At 45.7% G+C, this 23,004-nt stretch overlaps 1 protein-coding gene across 1 annotated transcript; it reads right to left on the bottom strand.

The window, feature by feature from the left end:
* Positions 1-2,542: 2,542 nt before the first annotated feature.
* Positions 2,543-16,639, bottom strand: PPDPF (pancreatic progenitor cell differentiation and proliferation factor). Its single transcript, XM_063120935.1, has 5 exons — positions 16,474-16,639; positions 9,724-9,814; positions 6,096-6,173; positions 4,556-4,652; positions 2,543-2,960 (listed from the first exon to the last, which is right to left on the bottom strand). Exons 2-5 carry the CDS (start codon positions 9,776-9,778, stop codon positions 2,846-2,848), a joined length of 345 nt encoding a protein of 114 aa, XP_062977005.1. The 5' UTR covers positions 9,779-9,814; positions 16,474-16,639; the 3' UTR covers positions 2,543-2,845.
* Between the last annotated feature and the right edge of the window lie 6,365 nt (positions 16,640-23,004).

Here is a 23,004-nt window from a genome sequence, read left to right as displayed (position 1 = left end):
GCTACACACTAGAGTCCCCGCCTCGAGTGCCCATGGCTCACAGATGAAGCAGGAAACGGGCAATTGTTTAATAAAAACAGAAGTGTTTCATGTTCCACGTGTAGTCACAGATCCCAATATTGCCTCTACTTAAAAAGGACTTTTGAAACGCTACACCTGCCAAGCCTGTTTACTGGAAACCAAAATAGGGTGGGAGTCCTAGGTCAGTCTGACTGCAGAAAGTCCAAAGTTCAAACTTCAGCATCTCCACATAAGGCTGGGGAAAGTTCCTGTCTGAAATGCTAGAAAGCTGCTGGTGGTCAGCATATACTGTCCTGAGCTAGATGAAACAATTAAGGTGTGTGTGGTGTTCTCCCACTTTAAGCATGAATTATATTCAGTGATTTTCTAACTATGTTGGGGGATCCTTCAGCTATTAAAAAAAGTTCAAGGATCTCTCCTCCACGAGTACAGTGAAACTTGTTCATCTCTATTAATGTGCCCCCCACCCCCCACATTGCGCAGGGGATGACCTAGGTTACAATATTTGGTCCATACGAAGCAATAGCAAGACTCAGAATGCCCGGCCAAGAACTGCCCTGTGTGAACCAAGAGCACCCCTTGAAAATGCCCCTAGAAGACTCTGCAAACAACAGGGCTTCTCACAGGAAACAATTATGGAAAGGGTTCTCTAAAACAGATTGGGAGTGTCTGTAGCTCAGTGGGAAAGAAGCATGTAACCACTTAAAGATCTAGATTGTGGTGGTGAGGGCAGTGAATAACATTCTCTTCTCCACCACCATTGTGTCCGCACAGAACTTTCTAACCATTGGCCAGCCTCAAATGTACCATTCTTGGATAAAACAATGGAGGAGGTGGTGGTGATACGGCGACCCATGGGACAAGAGGAATCATCTGGACCCATTTCCAGTTGGGCTTTTTGTTGGGATATGGATCTGATTCTACTTCAATTGACTTGGTGGCTGACCGATGCCAGGAACTGGAAATGGGAGTGGAACCCATTAGTTCTCTTGGACCTCTCACTAGCTTTTGATACCATTGACCATGGTATTCTTCTGGACCACTGGACACTGCTGTTTTGCTATGGTTCCAGTAGTTTTTCAGGCCGCATCCAGATGGTGAATTACTCCATGGCCTACAGTGTCCGACAGGATTTAATCTTGTCCCTATTATTTAATATGTATATGAAACCATTGGGAGAGGCCGCTTGGAGTAAGGTGCCACCAATATGCTGAATACACACAGCTCTTGAACTCTGCCTGAGTTTGATATTGAGCTGGAATAGAGTGAACAAGTAAATCCTGACAAGACAGAGGTACTGTTGGTGAGTAGAAAGCCTGACTCAGGGATTGAGGTTCAACCTGTTGTGGAAGGGGTTATGTTCCACCTGAAGGATCAGGCCCACAGCTCGTGAGTGCTCCTTCATCCTGTGCGGTTTCTGGATCTTCAGGTAACAGTGGTGGCAAGGAGCACATTTGCACAGTGATGCTCAGGGTGCCTGGTGCAACCTTTCCTGAGTTGGTTTGACTTGGCAGGCTATCCATACTTTAGTTACATCACGCTTACAACTACTGCAATGTAATCTACATGGGGCTGCCCTGAAGAGTGTCCGGAAGCTTCCACTGATGTAAAATGCAACGGTACCAGGACCGTATTACACCTAGCTTGAAAGGTAACTGGTTGGCCATCGCTTTCTGGGGTCAAGTCAATGTGTTTGCTTCAAATTTTAAAAGGCCTAAATCGCTTACCACCTAGCTATCTAAGGGATTGCCTGTCTTATGTATCTTGTCTACTTACTAAGATCTGGAGATGAAACCCTCTTGGAGGCCATTTGTCAAATTTGTGTCCAAGAGCTTTCTCCTATGTCGCTCCCAAACTGTGAGATGGACTTCAAGAACTATGATGACAGCCTACTCCTGGCTTTTAGAAATTATTATTATTATTATTATTATTATTATTATTATTATTTATATAGCACCATCAATGTACATGGTGCTGTACAGAGTAAAACAGTAAATAGCAAGGCCCTGCCGCATAGGCTTACAATCTAATAAAATCATAGTAAAACAATAAGGAGGGGAAGAGAATGCCAACAGGCACAGGGTAGGGTAAGCAGGCACAGGGTAGGGTAAAACTAACAGTATAAAGTATAAAGAAATGGTGTGGAGATCCGTCTTTTTAATATAGCTTTTAAAATTAGGTTGCTTTAATAATTTTAATATTCTTGTTTTGGACTGTTCACCTTGATGACATTTCAGCAAATAAGTCAGTATCTTAATAATGTTGGTAAAAATAACAATGTATTTTTACCTACAGAAGGCCCCATGTTCAATCCAAGTGTGTTTGTTTGTTGAAAAGGACCCTGTTGAGTTGCTGTCCCTTGGAATAAATAATATTGTGGTATAATCCATCAAACAGGTATTAAGGCAGCCTCCCATGCAAAGCTGAACATTTTGCGAGGCACTAAGAGATCAGGTCCAGACAACAAACACAGGATTGATTCCCCCCAGTTTGCTCAAGTTCAGAAGAATTCAAGCCACACAGAGTTTAAACGGCTGCTCAGGATTTTATTAAGTTTTCATTAGACGAGTACAAAAAGAACAAAACAAAGCGTTATCAAGGCTGTGTGGGAAAAAAAGACGTAGCTGCATTGATTTTAAAAAAAAGTAGAAAAGGATGGTGTAGAAGATTATTTTTTTTAGTTGCTGTTTTCGTTTTTATAAAAACCTACGTCTAATGTAGTACTCGAGGCAGCCTGGCCTACTCTACAGGGAGGGGGAGTGGAAAATGGGCTCTGACTCCTAGCGTTTGGATCAGAAGCACCAGCCAGGGAGCATCAGCTTGCTCATGCAGTGGGACCGGTGTTGGGTTTGCTTGGCTCGCTGGCGTGGCGCTTCCTCATTACTTCCTGAGCCAGGCCACATGTGATCACGCCGTTCGCCACCTGGAAAGTTCCTGAGCTGCAAGATTGGAAAAGCAGAGAAGAAAGAAGAGCCACGAGTTAGGTGAGGTTACTGTGAATTGGAAGGAGCCCCATTCACTATCCTGTCAATATATGTTATTGCGACATGGAAGTAGCCCCAATCAATATCCTATCAGTATATATTATTGTGAATTGGAAGTAGCCCCATTCAATATCCTATCAATATATGTTGTGAATTGGAAGTAGCCCCATTCAATATCCTATCAGTATGTTATTGTGACATGGAAGTAGCCCCAATCAATATCCTATCAATATATGTTATTGCAACATGGAAGTAGCCCCAATCAATATCCTATCAGTATATGTTATTGCGACATGGAAGTAGCCCCAATCAATATCCTATCAATATAGAATCATAGAATAGCAGAGTTGGAAGGGGCCTACAAGGCCATTGAGTCCAACCCCCTGTTCAATACAGGAATCCACCCTAAAGCATCCCTGACAGATGGTTGTCCAGCTGCCTCTTGAAGGCCTCTAGTGTGGGAGAGCCCACAACCTCACCAGGCAACTGATTCCATTGTCGTACTGCTCTAATAGACCGGAAGTTTTTCCTGATATCCAGCTGGAATCTGGCTTCCTTTAACTTGAGCACATTATTCCGTGTCCTGCACTCTGGGAGGATCGAGAAGAGATCCTGGCCATATCAGTAGCCTATAAGTAGCCCATATCAATAACCTATCAATATATGTTATTGCGACATAGGAAGTATCCTGTCGATACTCACTCTCGAGAAGGGGAGCATGTAGAGCTGGGGCATTGAACTACAGGCTTGTGAGCCACATATGGTCTTCTGGGATTCTATAGAAAGCCACACCCACTTCCCCCTTTCCAAGTTTTTGCAGTTTCCCCTGCCCCATTCTAAAAAAAGGTTGAAATGCCTCATCTAAGGCTTTGTTACTGACAGTAAGAGCTTTAAGCTAAAACATTTGTACGTTTGACCCCATTGCTTCTGCCTTTAGACCCACCACCACTGGAATGCAGCCCCTGAGAGCTATTCCAACCTTGCATTCGCCCCTCAGCCAGAAAGAGGTTCAACACCGTTCACGTAGAGCAGGGTGTGCGACATTGTCAGCCCCAAAGGCCATGCTGGCTCATATCCACCAGAAATCCCACTAAACTGAATGGAATTTGGGATCCATCCATTAAGCGTGCACAGGATTGCAACTCGTGCCTACTTCTCCAGAAATGCCGGAGCTGGCAAGATGAGGTATGGGTTCGTGCATAGGCTCCCTCACCCCTATTAATACCCCTAAACGGGCACCTAGTGTGTACACAGAGAAGTCAGTGCTCCTTGAGCCTTCTCTCCCTACAGAGGAGGCATAGAAAACTGATACGAGCTCTTTACATTGCACACCCTCCACCCCTCACCTAGAAAAAAAATACAACCCTCTCCAACCCCTACTTCCAATTCTGGCTCTGGAACACAAGAATTCATTATCTCCCCAAGGGTAACCCAACTTCATGTCTATATATTTAGGCAATATGTTGTCAGCAAGAACCAAAATCCACTCATACGTGCACATACAACCAGGATGAACATTCCATTTTCAACCCCAGCATAAGGCCACTTACTTCTCTGGGGATTCCGATACGGTTGTCATGACTGGATGAGTTGGCTTTCCAAAGAAAAAGCTGGCCCACCAGTGTCCAGGGTCAGATTTCGGGAGACCTACACAAACAGCGACACCGTCAGAATGCAGAACCATTAAATATGAGGAGCTGTTACCAATTCCAATTCGTGGGGCCAATTTATGTCCCCTACATCAAGGGTGGGCAGAAAGGAGATCTCCAGATGTTTTGGACTTCAAGCTGTTCTGGCTTCTGGGAGTTTGAGGATCTGCCTTCTGGGATCTTCAAAAATCTGGAGATCTACCTCCTGCCTACTGCTGCCCTGTGTAGTGCAATTGCATCTGCTCCAAACCACCCTGCCATATTAGTGAAATAGTGGAGTTTTCAAATATAAGGATGCTTCCTATGATAACTCAGTTGGTTCAGGTGGGGGAAAGAGATGAACTGTAGAATGGGAAGGGCCCACGTGATAGGCTGTGGAATCTTCCAAGACCAGGTTCATAAGCTGGGGTAGATACCCTTTCAGCTGCCAGTGCATCGCAGATTAAAATCAGTTTTCAAAATGTGTTCCAGGGAACCGTATAGTCCCCTCAGAGACTCATCAGGGATTCCTTAAAAGAGAAGATCCATCATGGCTGACACACTTCTCAGCAACGCAGCAGCCTCTTCAGACATCTGCTGAAATGGGCTTTACTGTAACTGTGCTCCATTCCAGACTTCCCTGTATTGATGGAGAACGTCTGCAAGGGCAGTGTAAACACATGGGGCTCTGTAACCATGTTAATCCTTTGCAGACCTTCCTCGTCAATACGGAGAAGTTGAGAGTGGAGGAGCAGGGCCAAAGTACACTTCCCTGAATCTATATAAATATAATGCTAAGGTACATGGCAATGCGTGGTACTGAACTTTGTACGCTGGAGGTTCTTAGCTAGGACACGCTGGAGGCTCCTAACTATGAGAAGAACTTTGTGTGCTGGAGGTTCTGAGCTATGAGAAGAACTTTGTATTGCTAAGAAACAAGATATATTAACACAACTGGGACCGAGCGGCTGGTAGGGAGCAGGGATAGCCCAGAAAGGAGGCTGGGTGGCACACATGGAGGCCTCAGTTAAGTCCCGCAAGCAGGCGGGGGGGGGGGAGAAGTTGGGAGGGGTAGGAGTCCAATGGACTCCTGTTTGGCCTTGCGCCCAGCTTTTCCAGGCACCAACAGAAAAGTCGGAAAAGTATGATACTGAGCAATAAAGTCCTAGCGCAGATGGTCTGTGTGAGTCAAGCTAGTTTTTATAGTCGCAGTAAAGCCCTCTTCAGCAAACACCCAAAGCAGACTAGCCTCCCCACCATTACTGGTCTTCCACTGTAGTGGGCAACAGCCACAGGGATGCATTAGGGGTGTTCCAGGTCATGCCCAATTACAAGCACAGCCAACAGCAAGCCCAACTGTGCTAGAAAGTGCTCCACATGTACTGTCAGCTGCCAAGGGCAACAATCCCCTAACATGGGCTTCTTCAAAGGGACACCTCAGGGCAGGTGTTGAAATACTGACCTGGATGGTGCGGGATGACTTCCCCAGAGTACTCAGCACTTCCACAGGAGCTGTTGCTGGAAGTGGAACCCAGACGCCCTGCAAGGCAAGACACATCATTTAGACCAAATATTGGGCAGTTGCCAGCAGGAGGCCCTCCTGCTGCAGTTTGGGAAGGGGCAGGATTTAAGCTACGCAGATCCTGAATAGTCCACACTCAAAAACAAAGTAGTGAGAAAATCCTGCATTAGAGAAGGTTGAGGATTTAAAAAAACGAAGACAAAACCCAAGCAAGAGAGAGGCAGAGGTCTTGAAACAGTGCCATGAGAACATCTGCAGTTGAGCTAAGATTTAGTCCCAGATCACCTCCTAGTGCAGCTTCCCCCAACTTTGGGCCTTCCACATCTGTTGGACTACACATCTCAGCTGGGGATTGTAGTCTAACACGTTGGGAGGGTCCCAGATTGGGGGAAGGCTGATATGACATTTGTTTCTAGGATCTGCTGGCAAACCTTCCAGCTTCACAGCTAGCCAAAACAGAACACACATTACAAACATGTTTTGAAAAATAAATGAGGATGAGAGAGCAGAGGGATGGAATAAAGGTCCAAGTCTAGTGTAAAGCAAGGAGGAGATTCTCTGGGTTAGTCATAAAGAGCTAAGGATTTGGTTCTAAAACCGCCAGCCTCCGGCTCCGAAACACCCACAGCAAAGTTCTACCGACTTTATCAGGTGTGCTCCAAAGTCCAGTGAAGAACTCTGGACTTTACACAAGCAGGTACACATGGCATCTACACCACTAGAATACTTCTAGCGAGACTTGATTTGCTGCCAGACACCAGCTCAATCCCACGTTGCAGCATTGCTCCGCAAGTAGAGAGAAAGGCATTGGATCAATAATGCACTTTTAATGTGACCTCTGGTATTGCCGAGTGGCCTTGGGCAATTAAGCCTCACCACATTTTTTTGGGGGGGGAGGCAAAGAGAAAACTGAGAAAGCATGGTAATGCCTCATTCATAACAGTCCTACAATGGATGGGAAGTTCTGGGCTCCACAATTCAAGAAGGAAGTAGATAAAGTTGGAGCGTGTTCAGAGGAGGGCAACCAGGATGATCAGAGGTCTGGAAACAAAGCCCTATGAAGAGAGACTGAAAGAACTGGGCATGTTTAGTCTGGAGAAGAGAAGATTGAGGGGAGACATGATAGCACTCTTTAAATACTTAAAAGGTTGTCACACAGAGGAGGGCCAGGATCTCTTCTCGATCCTCCCAGAGTGCTGGACACAGAATAACGGGCTCAAGTTACAGGAAGCCAGATTCTGGTTGAACATCAGGAAAAACTTCCTGACCGTTAGAGCAGTACAACAATGGAACCAATGACCTAGGGAGGTTGTGGGCTCTCCCACACTAGAGGCCTTGAAGAGGCAGCTGGACAACCATCTGTCAGGTATGCTTTAGAGTGGATTCCTGCATTGAGCAGGGGGTTGGACTCGATGGCCTTGTAGGTCCCTTCCAACTCTACTATTCTATGATTCTATGAAGAAGAAAGAAATAAGGTGTTCATTTTTCATAAGAAGACACCATAATGTGCTCTCAATTGTTCCAATTGCTGTAGGGTCTGCAATATAGGATAAGGAGCTGTGCAGCCTTTAACAATCCTAGAAAACACGATCTCGATTGTTATCACAAATGTTGGGGTTCCCCCGCCCCACCCCTTTGTAAGCATGCCAAAAGAGCTCTGTTTAAGGAGACACAAACATTTATTCATTACATTTCTATCTCACCCAATAGCCAAAGCTCTCTAGACACTTGATGGGCCTTTGATAAAAATTTGGATCTGGGGACAGACACGTCTCCAAGATCTAGCGCTACTTGTCACAAGATGACCATCCAAAGCCAGGAAGGATGGGCTGACATCTCTATTTTTCCTAGCACAGACTATTTTTCCTAGCAAGAAGCCCCCCAGTCCACTGTAAAACTCTGTGGCCCAGGAGGAGTCCAGTGAGACTCCGAAACCATCACTTGACAGATAAAAGTAACTGGACGTTCCATGCACTGCCTGCCAATAAAAGCACCTTTAGAATTTTCGTGGAGCGTTTGGCTTGTTCAACTGAGCAGGTGACTGCTTTCAAGACTTCTTTGGCAAGTAATTACAGTTCTCACAGGAATGGGGAGAGAAAACTTGCCTCTGCCACCACCTGGTCTCCCGGAGCGTTAGCTATGAAGCCTTGCTGCTACCAATTTAGATCAACACATCAGGCGTGGATCCCAGAGGAAGACAAATAAGGACATTCTGCAAGCAGGCCATGGCCTCGTGCCTTATAAAAACTGCCTTTGTTTAGTGAAGTAGTTGGATCCATCCTTTTAGGGCGGCGATTCCTACGCTCTTGAAGGGAGAATTCACAGGCCCCGTTCAGGCAACACCGTTAACCTTGCTGGTTAAGGGTTTTTGGTTAACCGTGTCATCTGACATGCGTTTTCTTTAACCAGGTGCCTCCGCTAACCACGTTATGGCCGGCTTCATTAACCCTGTTCTGCAGCAGGGTTAGCGGCACTAACTTTGGCTTACATTGTCTTATGCGATGCAGTTGTGGTTAAGGGGCTGAAATCATAGAGCTAGCTGTATAGAGCGGCCTAAGTCGTGCAACTGCCAGCTCTCTTAGCGCGAGGGCTGATAGGATATGGGGCAGAGCATTTGGAGGACTTAGGTGCTCATCTAACTGCTTTGTGGTTAGTGTGTGGTTAAGGAAACCAGGAACCAGGCAGGTTTACCGGTGTCCTGTGCAAGCGTACAGCTTCTTAGTGCTAACCACAGAGAAGCATGGTTAAGCTAACCACATGCCAAAGAACATTGAGATCCTGTTTGTACTGCAAGGTAGATCTGCCTCTGGGTGAACATAGAAGGGGTCCCATCAGCCCCACCCACCCTCCTACTGCTGCCATGACTTCATGCCCTCCATCAGCTCAGGAAGCATTGCAGAGAAGCACAAGCGACAGGGCTATTTGTGTTTGGGAAGGTAGTAGTAGACTAAATGAAGCCTCCCAGCAGCGAATCATAGAATCGCAGAGTTGGAAGGGGCCTACAAGGCCATCAAGTCCAACCCCCTGCTCAATGCAGGAATCCACCCTAAAGCATCCCTGACAGATGGTTGTCCAGATGCCTCTTGAATGCCTCTAGTGCGGGAGAGCCCACAACCTCTTGAAGAGGACAAATTGGCAGCCCTTTTTAGGAGGGCTGGAAGCCCCTTTTAGCAGATGCTACAATTGGATTATGGTTTCATGGTCTGTATTTGTGAACCGCCCAGAGAGCTTCGGCTATCGGACAGTATAGAATCGCAATAAATAAATAAATAAATAAAGTATTTGGAGGGCCAGGGAGTCATGGTACATCTTTCCAAGGGAAAGGCCGTTATCATCAGCATTTCCAAAATGTTTCCCCATTTCGATGTTCAACCAAAAAGCACGGTGGAGGCTTTGCACATATGAGGCTGCCTTATGTAGAGTCAAAACGATGTTCTACCTAGCCCACTGCTGTGACTGACAGTGGTTCTGCAAGGCCTGAAGCAAAAGACCTTCGCAGCTCTGGGAGATGCCAGAAGTTGAAGCGGAGACTGTGTCCATGCAAATGACGCCCCTTCCCCGTTCTTACTTCTGTAGTAGTCATGGGTTGCCACCAGGGAGCCGCTAGACGGGATTGCTGCCATGTTTCTTGATCTTTGTTCTTGTGCACGATGTAAACCCTGGGAGACAAAACAGAAATCCATCACTGGAATGTTAAAAGAAACAACCACAACATGCTTCCATATTGAAGAGTAGGCTTTACTATCATGCATTTCAGAAGAGACAAAAGGATAAAACGCACACGCACACACCATGCAGGGCTATTTGTGTGAACTCCCCCCAAGTTTTAAAAAAATCACACTCCAATTACCCTGTTTTGCTAATTGGTTGCAAGCATGTGGGATAAAAGTAGCCTTCAATTAGAAATGCAGCTTGGAGAAAGGTGTGGGTAAACTCCAACTCAAGTCCTACTTAAAGTCATGACTAACTTAAGTGCCATTTATTTCAAGGGGCCTACTCTAAGTAAGACTTTAGTTGGAATTTTACCCTGTGGCAATATTTGCTGCAAGATGGTGAAATGTGCTTCCCCACATGGCTACAAAGGATCCCATGGAAAGTGTATAGACAGTGGTGCCTGTATCTACATCTGCTGTGTGTGAAGGATTAACTGCAATCCCTGCTCCAAGCGCTGAAGGTTTCAACCCTACCTAGTTTGTAGCAAATCCCTTTGAACACAGCTTTATTGAAAGCCTCAAATGTTTCATGCTGCAGCAGCACATTCCAGAAGAATACCCATCCATTCTTTGAAACAGTGAGTGGGCAGAAATTGAAGTGAATCTGTACAGTATTTCACTTGGAACGGCGGAGTTTCCTCCAACGCAACTCTGGCTCGGAGGAGTCCACGGCTCAGAGAAATAAGCCATTTGCAGTCCAACCGCTGTGAGGGAAGGCAAGGTTGTCAGTTGGCTTGGTTCAGATACCGTGATCTGTGCTCACCACCCACCCTTCCCTTCGCCGCCACATCTTCTGCGTGTGCCGAACAACTCTGGAGAGATGGCGGGGGTAAGAAAAAGTCTTACGTTGCGCATGATGCAAGAGGGCAAACTGCAGAGAGCATGGGGGGAAAGGATCAGTGCGCTGCTAGGTATCCTCAAAGAGCCAGAGGCACTGGTCCCAGGTGAGTGGATTTCTGGAGGCTTGCCATAGGTACTGGTTCCTCTCTATTCGGCCCTGCTTAGGCCTCATCTAGAGTATTGCGTCCAGTTCTGGGCTCCACAATACAAGAAGGACGCAGACAAGCAGGAGCGTGTTCAGAGGAGGGCAACCAGGATGATCAGGGGTCTGGAAACAAAGCCCTATGAAGAGAGACTGAAAGAACTGGGCATGTTTAGCCTGGAGAAGAGAAGATTGAGGGGAGACAGGATAGCACTCTTTAAATACTTGAAAGGTTGTCACACAGAGGAGGGCCAGGATCTTTTCTCGATTCTCCCAGAGTGCAGGACACGGAATAACGGGCTCAAGTTACAGGAAGCCAGATTCTGGCTGGACATCAGGAAAAACTTCCTGACTGTTAGAGCAGTACGACAATGGAACCAGTTACCTAGGGAGGTGGTGGACTCCCCCACACTAGAGGCCTTCAAGAGGCAGCTGGACAACCATCTGTCAGGTATACTTTACGGTGGATTCCTGCATTGAGCAAAGGGTTGGACTCGATGGCCTTATAGGCCCCTTCCAACTCTACTATTCTATGATAGGGACTAGAAGCAGCAGGGACTGTGTGCTGTTGGCTGGAATAAAATGGCCAGATAAGGGACTGTGGGCCAAGGGAAAGTGCAGTCCTAGGTTGATTCTGTCTCTTGTGTCTTGCACTATCATTGCAGCATCAGCACCTGGCAAGTCTATGGGGGCATCAAGAGCAAAGAAGCAGTTGGTGGTAGGGGATGGATGTCATATAACCGGCTGGTATTTCGGCTACAAGCTCCCTCTAGCTGTAAACTGACACTTGCCCATATTGAGTTAACGTGTCCTTCAAGACAGAGAGGTACTACCAGTTCCTGGCAGCTTTTAAAATGGTAGGTTAGAATTACTTGACAGGTATGGTCCAAATGTGACAAAGTGCAACTTTCCAGGGTTGGGGGGGGGGGAAGAGGGGAGAAACAGGATCAAGGGGAGAAGTAGTTAGCCAAATGGAGCAAGGTTCTCTTTGGGCATTCTTGGCTGGGTTGCAACAAAATTCTACCTCTAAGATACTAGAGTGAAGTTTTGTATGCACAATAGACAATTCTACATTTCAAGTTTGAATCTCAAGCCCTGCACAGGGTGACCACATGGAAAGGAGGACAGGGCTCCTGTATATTTCACCGTTATATAGAAATGGATATTTCAGCATGCAGCACCTGGTGAAATTCCCTCTTCATCACAACAGTTAAAGCTGCAGGAGCCCTGCCCGCTTTTGTAGAGTGACCACATACAAAAGAGGGCAGGGCTCCTGCAGCTTTGACTGTTGTGATGAAGAAGGAATTTCACCAGGCGCTACATGCATACAAATGGCACCTGGTGAAATTCCCTTTTCTATGCAACTGCTAAGGATAAAGGAGCCCTGTCCTCCTTTCCGTATGGTCACCCTAGCCCTGCACCTATGTTAAAGAGGTAGCGGCAACAGGAAACTTACAGCACATGCTGTAATAATTCCCCGTGAAACGTCTTGAATGGTGTTTTTTTTTTAAAAAAAAATCTGTTCATATGGGATAAAAGCAGTCCTTATTTATTCCTCTGGAAGCCTATAATACATGATCTGAGAGAAGGCACTAATGCTATTGCATGCATGCATGGTCACTCCTAATAGCAAGTGCTGACAGATTGTAGCCAAAATGAGGCCACTAAGAAAAAGAGGGAGGCAGCCGGACGCCAAGAGGAACCCTGAAGCTTGGAGAAGTATAAAGAAATCTTTAGGGGGGGAAACCATTGAGGCAATCCCCACCTTGAATAAAAAACACCCCCAATGAGGACCAAATCTATTATGTGGACACAGCGTATTGCCATCAGTCGGAGAAGAAAAATGGGAAAGGATGAGGTGGAGAAAGATAGAACGGCTTACAGAAGGAGGATGTGGCTGGCTGATACCCAGAACCAGAGTATTCCTATTTAAATACATGCATAGACATTCCAAGAAATTAATAGACAACTCCAAGTCATCTCAAAGAGACTGGTGCAGTGAGCATGTTGTGATGCAATATGCCGGCATTCCCGAGAAGACGGGTTTATCCTTTGGGCAGTGCATGCCAGCACACTGATCGCCTCTGCTTGGCTCCTCCCACCAGTGGGAGGGGCTAGACCAACAAGGAAGCAAAAGCTTTCTGTTACCTTCAACCCAGTTTGTCAGTCCCCAAACAAAAGCAGAAACAGGAAGCCGACTTTAAATCCAGGATTTAGACTCTGGTGTGTTATGGGAGTTAACAAACCAGGAATCTGGGTTCAGATGTATTGGGAAGGTTAATGTTTGGTTCATTTATCCGCTTCTGCTGGCAGGAGGAGCCAAGAATTCTCAGCAATTTACATCCAAACACATTATTTGGAGGAAAGGGGCTCAAGTTGGTATACACAAGAACTGGAGCAAGTAGGGACTACAACTCCCAGCATGGCTGGCTAGGGGATACTGGGCTTTGTAGTCCAACACATTTGGAGGGCACTACATTGGGGAAGGCTGCTTTTAGGAGATAGCTCTGTCACAGCTTTCTACCTAGAAAGTTTTCACAATCCAAGGCATATCTCTGTATATTCAGGATTTGCACACTGCTGTCACATCAACCCACAATATGCTATTTCTTGAAAATGTGTCCTCACTCTCTTAAAAATACGAGGGCTGCTGTTTGAGTGTGAGAAACACCACGGCTTTTGGTGCAGAATGCAGATGTTCCTTGTGGGGTTGTAATTCATAACATTAAGGCCTTAGCTAGACCTAAGGATTATCCCAGGCAAATGGAGGGGTCGTCCCTGCCTGCTCCTGGGATCCCGTGTGTATCATTTGGATGCACAGGGACGATCCCGGGATATACAGGTAGGCCTGGTCTAGCCATGGCCTAAGATTCCGTTTGTGCGAACAGGCAGAACTCATCCACCAAATATTAATTCAAAAGCTATATATTGTGGGTTACTTCTGCACAACATTATCCCAAGTACAGTGCTCTCATTTCCCCATAATACTGAACAACATTCATTTACTTGGACCAGATGTTATTTTGTCACTGGAGAATGTGGAAGGGAGACATTTTCCTCCCTCTCCCATAATACTAGAACCCGGGGACATCCCATGAAGCTGATTGGTGGGAGATCCAGGACAAATAAAAGGAAGGACTTCTTCACACAGCACATAGTTAAGATGTAGTGATGGCCACCAATTTGGATGGCTTTAAAAGGGGGTTGGATAAATTCCTGGAGGAGGAGGCTATCGATGGCTCTGTGTTACCTCCAGTACCAGAGGCAGTAAGTCTGTGTGTACCAGTTGTTGGGGAACAGGGGTGGGAGGGTGCTGTTGCACTAATGTCCTGTTTGTGGGTTTCCATGGGCAGCTGGTTGGCCACTCTGTGAAGAGAGTGCTGGACTGATCCTAGGTCTGATCCAACATGGCTCTTTTTATGTTCTTACCCTGTTATGATTTCTTTGCTCCTTCCAACTGTGCTACTTTATTTTACATTTTTGTAGGCCACCTTATAAGCAGTTATGCTAAAAAGTTGGGTATAAAATAGGGGAGAAAGATAAAAGGATGCAGCATTTTTTTGGGGGGGGGTCTACTCTTTGTGACCTTGGCCATTAAGCAAAAATCCTTCTGAATCTGTGTAGTTTGGGTCTTGTTTTTAAACCTAACAACTGGCTTTATTTTATGCAAATGCCTCTTTGACGTCCTTTGCAATCGAAAGGCACCTTCTATTTTATTGTAAACATTCCGCTGGCCAAGAGATACAGATGCAAGATGCTGACACTGAACATTATGCATTTTATTTTACAGAACCCAGGGCACATGGCACTAAAGAGTTAAGAGACTGCCTACAGGAAACCAGAAATCTAGTTTATACCAGTTTGGACGCACACATACACCACACTCCAGTGACCTACTATTGGCACAAGTGACTCATATTCCTGAAATTTCCTTTCATATGGAAAAGATTTAGGACTATAAAATTAATTCTGAAGAACCGGACTATTCCATAAACACATGCTACACCCTAGAAACAAAAACAAACCCCAAACAAACTATTACGAGAGATGGAAACAGCTCCCATCTCAATTTTAAAAATGTGGTTAGCTTTTAGCAAGGGTGGGGGAGACTTGGAAGAGTTTGACTTGATTAAGCACATTCAATTGCCCCGGAGGGGTGGACTGAAAAATCTTCAGATCCTTTGTCTTTCCTTCGACAGATTTCTCACGTATATCTATGCTGTGCTTTTTTGTTTTTCTTTTCTTGGGGGTGGGGAAAGAGTCGCTCGAAACTGCACAGCCAAGCTGCAAAAAACCGGACTGAACTGGCTCGCTGCTGCAACCTACACATAAGGGAGCCTCGTCCCTCCTTCCTCAGCCCCAGCCTTTGCATTACGCGCCAGCGAGATGCGTGCCTTTCGAGCGTGTGGAATTCAGGGCTGGGGCGAGAAGTGGAAGAAAAATATTAGAAGCGATTATGCCAAACTCAAGGAGTGGGTTGATTCTGGGCATGGGGGTGGGTGAGAGGTGCCCCCCGACCTTTTATGTTCCGAGGCAACATGGCCACGGAGCAACCACACTTAAGAACTCGACAGCTGTCAGCCCAGGGAAGGAAGCGGCGAGCCGAACGGTGAAACACACACACACACACAACATTTCAGCCGACGTTAACACAGATTAAATATTAAATTTTGATTAGCGCGCGAGAAAACGCATACAGGCAAAGCCGCCTGTCCTGCTGGGCGGCCGCGTGGAGAAAACGGGCTTGCAAGGAAATTCAATCAAAGTGCGGCAGTTAATGTTGCCCACCCAGAACTTTGGACTGATTACGATTGACGGGGTCGCGAGAAAAGGCGGCTGCCCGAATGGAACGTTGAGACACCGAATGGAACGTTGAGACATCGAATGGAACGTTGAGACACCGAATGGAACTTTTCGCAAAAGGGTAGAACGTCCGAACATTCCGTCTCCAAAGAGAGCCGAGCCCCCACCCCACCCCACCCCCAGAAGCCGAAAGCAGGCGCTTAACGCCAATGCGTGCTCCGTCTCCCTCGAAGATTGAGACCCGGATACCCCTCTTTATTTTATTTTTAAAATAAAAACTTTAAGGCAAATAATGAAGATCGCACCTCCCCACCCCAAACAGCTAAGCAAGCCCCCCAAACCCTAAGCGCCCACTACAGCCAACAAACAGACCCGCGTTTTGCAAACTCCGCAGCCCCTGAAGTTAGAAGCCTGATCCATGGGCATGCTTACTCGGAAGTAAGTCCCGCCGCCGACTCCAATGCGGGCTCAAGCTGCACCCCCGAACACGCTTACACAGGAGTAAGTCGCGTTGAGCAGCGTGTGAATTACTTCCGAGTAATTACTTCTGAGTAGGATCGCTGCGTGTTCGTTCCTTGTCATTTTTCAGTAGGTTTAAAATTAGCTTAGACAGGAACGTTATCAGTTGAAAGAAAATTAATCTGAAGAATAGAACAGAAAAGGAGATCTTTCCGTTGCAAGCTCGCCCTGGTTTAACAGACACTTAATTTGTGGGGAGGGGGAGAGGGGAAACAGAGATAAACAAACAACACTAGGAACCATTGAAATCCACGCAATGGCATGCAACACGGATGCATTCTAAAAGAAGGGGTTCCATTACCTTTAAGTCTTAGTGCTGCGCCCAGCAGAATCCTAACGGCTTGAGACCACAGGTGACCTGGCTCAGGGGGGGAAACGCTAGGCTACAGAACCCATTTGCAAAGGAGATACTGGGAGTACACTCCACGTCCACAAAAAAAGCACCGAAGCGAAAATGGATTTAAAGGAACAAGCTGCCGCTGCGCTGCTTTATATAGGGCCAGTCAGCCCAGTTACGTCAGCTCAGGTGACGCCTCCATTCCCCCAAAGAGGGTGGGGAGTGAGCTGATAATCAGGGTTGAATACACACAGCCCTGGTGGCTGTTTCTGTCTCTGAAGAACAAACAGAGGAAACTTTGTTTATGTGAAAAAGCAAGGTAGCCCGTCTTGGCCACAAGAAAAAAAAAAAGGCTAAAATAATATTAGTGTATATTGTTTTCGTTAGGCCAACCAAAGCATCACTAAAATGTGCAAGGTTTTGAGAACTGCGGATCTCTTCCTCAAGAAAGATGAAGAGACCAGTTACAAAAAGCAGGAAACTGGGAGATCTAGAGATGCTTTTGTGATCTTTTAGTAATTGTGTTTATGTTGCAGACATATTTATTGCTCAACTTGCAGATGCCCTCAGAACAATCACAAAACTCCCCCAAATAAATACAGCAATGAAAGGATCAAAATATTTAAAAGCCAGAAGCGTAGACATAGCAACAGACTGAAAAATAAATGCTTGTTTGAAGAGGAAGTTCTTAACCTGGTGCCCACATGTATGTAATGGGGACACCACGCCAATCTCCCCGGAACGGGCATTCCGCAGATCGGGCCACCACAGAGAAGGCTCTTTCCCAGTATTATGCTAATATAGATTTTTAATTATTATTTAGGTGCATGTTGGGGCAGCTTTTACACCATATGTGTGAATGAGTGCAACAAAACCCCAATGGTAGCTTCTTAAAAAAAAGAACTGTATTCACAGTTCTACAACTCCTACAATTTCAGAAAAACTAACGCTGTGTAATAAATATTAAAGAGGAGGAATGTGTTTGACTGTGGCCGCAAACACAAGCAAGAGTCCTGTAGCTCCTTAATGATTAACAAATTTGTAATGGCACCAGCATTCATAGACTAGAGTCCACTTCACTGGATGTATGAAGTGTAAATTTCTGTTGGTAGGTAAATCTTTTATTAGGGAATGGTTGAAGTTACAAGCTAAGGTATAAGCGGGGAAGCAGCATGTATTGTTTCCTGAAAATGCAAGTGTATTCAGGACTTATGTCAGTGGTCAGCTGCCAAGGGCCCACTGTTGAAGGGCCGTTCAACTATGTCTAGGCACCACACTTCAAGAAGGATGCAGACAATCTGGAGCATGTTCAGAGGAGGGCAACGAGGATGATCAGGCGTCTGGAAACAAAGCCCTATGAGGAGAGACTGAAAGAACTGGGCATGTTTAGCCTGGAGAAGAGAAGATTGAGGGGAGACATGATAGCAGTCTTCAAATACTTGAAAGGTTGTCACACGGAGGAGGGCCAGGATCTCTTTTCGATCATCCCAGAGTGCAGGACACGGAATAATGGGCTCAAGTTACAGGAAGCCAGATTCTGGCTGGACATCAGGAAAAACTTCCTGTCTGTTAGAACAGTACCAGTGACCTAGGCAGATTGTGGGCTCTCCCACACTAGAGGCCTTCAAGATGCAGCTGGACAGCCATCTTTCAGGTATACTTTAAGGTGGATTCCTGCATTGAGTAAGGAGTTGGACTCAATGGCCTTATAGGCCCCTTCCAACTCTACTATTCTATGATTCAATGTCAGTCCTGCGGGTAGTTGTGTTTCTGGATGGAAGCCAAGTTGGTGCTTGGTTCCGCACCAGCCAACATTTTAGATGACCCTAAATGCAATTCCCAACCCAGCATTAGTAGGGTGACCATATGAAAAGGAGGACAGGGCTCCTGTATCTTTAACAGTTGCATAGAAAAGGAATTTCAGCAGGTGTCATTTGTATATATGGAGAACCTGGTGAAATTCCTTCTTCATCACAACAGTTAAAGGTGCAGGAGCTATACTAGAGTGACCAGATTTAAAAGAGGGCAGGGCACTGCTGTGATGAAGAGGAAATTTCACCAGGTTCCCCATATATACAAATGACACCTGCTGAAATTCCTTTTCTAGGCAACTGTTAAAGATACAGGAGCCCTGTCCTCCTTTTCATATGGTCACCCTAAGCATTAGGAACATAGTAACTGTGGTCCATCTAGCTCAGCATTTTCAACACTTACTGGCAGCGGTTCTTCTGGGTTTTAGGCAGGAGTTTGCCCAGCCCTACCTGGAGAGGCTGGGGAAAGCATAGGCTCTACCACTGATCTACAGCCCTTCCCCTGATGTTGGCATCAGCCGTTGCATTTGGGGTAATCTAAGATGGCAGCTGGTCAGTGGGGAGCTGAGCCAAGCACTAATTCAGCTCCCATTCAGAAATGCAGCTGTCCTCCAAGGAAACATGGTCCAGGTTTGTGAGGTGAGATGAGTCAGTGACAAAGGGAGGGGGGATAGCAGGTGTGTGTGTGTGGCAACAGTGACAGCCGCACCACCAGCATCATGCCTGATAGTCTCCTGGAGTCTGGCACAAGCAGGATTTCTTTCTAATAAGAAAATATACAGATGTTGTTAACAAATAAATATGGGTAACAGTAGCAGCTCATCTGGCATAAAAGTTATTTTCGGGGTGAAAGACTGACAGTTCTACGTCTCCCCATCAGGAGAGAGCGAGAGAGAGAGTCCAAAGACAGAGAGAGAGGAGGCCAGGTCTGGTCCCACCTTATGTGTACTCAGTGAAGCTGGGAAGGTCTTCCTTCGATGGCCAAAACTTCTGATCACAGATGGGTCCTTGATGGTTTCAAATACTTCTCCAAGTCCAGGCCTGAGGCTGTTCCTATAGTAGTCACTGGAGTGGCCAGCCTCTTCATTGGCATGGTGGCAGTAGGCATGCAGGCATGGAACATATAATGGTTTCCGCAGTATAAGGTTACATCCCAAATGAAAAAGAAATGGTACACTGTAGATAGCTGGGGTTTGGATGTTTTAGAAGCAACTCCTTTTCCAGGGTTGCCCAGGTGTAAAGGGGTTGCAGAAATTGAGAAATTGGAAGTATGGCCTGTGGCATCCCGGCTATGGAATGAGCTCCCTAAGGAGGTTCGCCTGGCACCTACACTATATTCTTTCAGACGCCAGTAATTCTTTCTCTCAGCATTTTAACAGTCTATCAATTTAATTTTAACTTTGCTGTTTTAAATTTGTATTTTAAATTTGTATTTCTGCACTGCTGCTGCTTTTATCCTGGTTGTGCTTTTATATTGTATTTTCTATCATGTTTTTATACTGTTTGTTTTATACTTTGAATGTTTTTAATTTTTGTGAACTGCCCAGCGAGCTTCGGCTATTGGGTGGTATAAAAAATGCAATAAATAAATAAATAAATAAATCGAGTTTACATGCATGCAAAATAAAGCAGAGAGCCATTACAACAGAAGTAACTGGTGATAACATAATTAGCTTAGGCCTGCTAATTAAATTAACACCAGTCGTGAGACAAGAAACAATTGTCTCTATTCAAACCCAAATGAATAGAATCAAATGTCCTTCTGAGGCCCAGTCCGTCTTTTGCGCACTGGAATCTCGCTTTGAAATTCCTCTGGCAGAGAATGGCCACTTTCAGGATAGCAACCAAACAACCAGGGATATTGATTTCTGAATTATCATTAATTCCACTAGTCTGCTTCAGTTCAGAAATTTCCTTCAGTTGTTAACAGACAGATTACTAAATGCGACAGGAATGTTCATTTCTATCCAATAACCCTTTTATTTCATTCAAAATATTAGCATTTTAATGGCCACATTCTGGTTTAAACATAGATATTAACAGGACACAAAGCTAGGGTGACCATATAAAAAGGAGGACAGGGCTCCTGTATCTTTAACAGTTGCATAGAAAAGGGAATTTCAGCAGGTGTCATTGGTATATATGGATATATGGGGAACCTGGTGAAATTCCCTCTTCATCACAACAATTAAAGCTGCAGGAGCTATACTACAGTGACCATTTTAAAAGAGGGCAGGGCACCTGCAGCTTTAACTGGTGTGATGAATAGGAAATTTCACCAGGGGGGGGATCTACACTATTGCTTTTAAAGCGTTTTAAAGCACTTTGAAAACGTTTTGAAACCTGTATATGCAGTGTGTCCTGGGCCCCAACAGTTGTCAAAACTGTTATAAAGCGCTTTAAAGTGCTTTAAAGCAGTAGTGTAGATCCCCCCCAGGTTCGCCATTTATACAAATGACATCTGCTGAAATTCTGTTTTCAATACAACTGTTAAAGTTACAGGAGCCTTGTCCTCCTTTTCATATGGTCACCCTACACAAAGCAATTCCAATTTTCATAATGTATGTTAACTTTATTTGCCTTTTCCCTACCTTTCCTTACAGTAAGAGTCAGTGTGATATAGTGGTTAGAATGTTGGAGTCGGGAGATCTGGGTTCTAGTCCCCACTTGTCCATGGAAGCTCAGTGGGTCAGACTTTGGGCCAGCCACAGACTCTCAGCCCAACTTACCTCATAAGGTTGTTGTGAGGATAAAATGGAGAGGAGGAGGAGGACTATGTACGGCCCCTTGGGTTCCTTGGAGGAAAAAAGTCGGGATATAAATGCAATTAAAAAAATGCAGCATATCTAAGTTTAATGTACAGAGTATTAAGTTCTTTTAAAAACAACAAAATAGTTTTGTGATAACTTCAAGGCTAACAAATTTATTCTGGCATAAGCCTTCATGGACTATGGCCCATTTCATTAGATGCATGGACTATTATGGAGAGTTTCTGGTTTATATACAGCGCATATGGTGTTGGTGGTGGAAAGAATTGTAAACAGAGGTCAGAAGACAATTAAATGTAGGAAGTGACTATCACATTATTATCAGTGGTCATCCAGCTGTTGCTGATAACACAAACGTCACCTGCACATCCCAGTTACTGGGATGTTGGTTTTATCAACAACAACAACTGCTCTGTTAATGACCACTGATAATAATACAGCTGTGACTTTTTGCATTTGATTTCCTTCTGGCCTCACTGTTTACAACTGTAACTCCATCTCTCACCGGTAGTCCACAAACGTTTATGCCAGGATAAATGCCTTAGTCTTTAATGAGGCAATCCTATGCGTGTTTAGACAGAAAATAGTTCATGGAAAACTGGGGAATTCTGGGAGTTGTAGGAATTTTTTTGGCCAATGTGCTTTATTTTATTACACCCAATCAACCAGGCGTTGATTGTTTTGTTTATCATTTCAACCTGGCGTGAGGGATGGGCTTGAAGAAAACTGAGTTTTTAATGTCTTGGTTCACCTTCAGTTCTTATTGAGTCTTAATGTCTTGCATGGAAGGGCCAAGGGGGCACCATTATTGGGCTGTGCTTAGGGCATTAGCTGGCCTTAATCCGGCCCTGTCTTTCTCATGAAGGATCCCTCAAAGCAAGGGGTGAAACAGCTGCCACCGAGGGCCCTTGGCCTCTCTCTGAGCAAGGCAACAAGTGGGCAGTGTTCCAGGGACCCACGAGATACCGCCTGCTTATGACTGACTCAGAGTGAGGCATAGGGTGAGCAGAGGCAGCCGCTCCGGAAAACTGTAATGGCTGCTTTTCTGCCGCCACCACAGCGGAATGGCCAGGGGGTCTCTCCGGAGTGGCCGCCTGCCCTACGCCTCACCTTAAGAGGCCTGGGAGAGTAGCAGTGTTGACACCCATGGCTCTCCCAGCAGTAGGACATGGAGGAACTGCAGCCCTTCAGGATCTGCTGCCTGAGGTGGGGGATTCACCCCACCTCATGGGAAGGCCGGCCATGAGCTATATAAGCATTATAATGACCACTCGGCAGGACCAGGCCTTGTTCATTAGATGGCCTTAATGAAGGGACTGGGTATTGGGATCATATCTTGCTTGTGCTTAAAACACTTGGCTTCCAGGCCGTTTCCATGCCTGGCAGAATTCAGAGTGCTGGTGCTTGCTATTAACACCTTGCATGGCTTAAGACTGGGGTACCGGAAGGATTATCTGTTCTACCTCAGCCTGCCCATATATTAAGTTCATCTTGCCCCTTACCTCTGCTGTCCAAGGGGAGGCAAGTGACAATGCAGAGGCGGGGGGAATGGTGGCTGTGCCCCAGTTGTGGTATGCATGCTCTCCCCAGGGAAGTTTACCTGGGCCTAGTTTTTCTTTCTGGCCACAGGTAACCAACAATAAAACCCGCAGGAACCACAGTAGCAGCAATAAGAGCATTCGTCATGGGAAGGCCATGGTAAAATAAAATGTTCTTAAGGCCTTCTTGAAAGCCTGTAAGGATCGTACATGGCGGACCTCTGATGGGAGTTTGTTCCAGAGATTTGGAGCTGTAAAGGAAGAGCGCCCAGCGACCTGCTGGCTCCTGACTTGATTTAGCATGGATCCCCAGGCTCAGACACTCACAGCTCACACAAGATGAGGTTTAAGACCATTTATTTGGAAAAGGGTAGGAAT

Source organism: Elgaria multicarinata, chromosome 1 (genome assembly GCF_023053635.1).
Source record: "Elgaria multicarinata webbii isolate HBS135686 ecotype San Diego chromosome 1, rElgMul1.1.pri, whole genome shotgun sequence".
In the NCBI taxonomy this organism is placed as follows: domain Eukaryota; kingdom Metazoa; phylum Chordata; class Lepidosauria; order Squamata; family Anguidae; genus Elgaria; species Elgaria multicarinata.
Note: the sequence above shows the minus strand (reverse complement) of the source record. Positions and strands in the feature narration are given on the sequence as shown.

What these genes read in the sequence shown, in the direction of transcription:
- PPDPF (XM_063120935.1), bottom strand. Translation starts at nt 9,778, where the DNA reads ATGGCAGCAATCCCGTCTAGCGGCTCCCTGGTGGCAACCCATGACTAC. An exon ending in AACCCATGACTACTACAGAA is followed by an intron (nt 6,174 to 9,723) that starts GTAAGAACGGGG and finishes CTTGCCTTGCAG; the next exon opens with GGCGTCTGGGTTCCACTTCC. An exon ending in GTATCGGAATCCCCAGAGAA is followed by an intron (nt 2,961 to 4,555) that starts GTAAGTGGCCTT and finishes CCAATCTTGCAG; the next exon opens with CTCAGGAACTTTCCAGGTGG.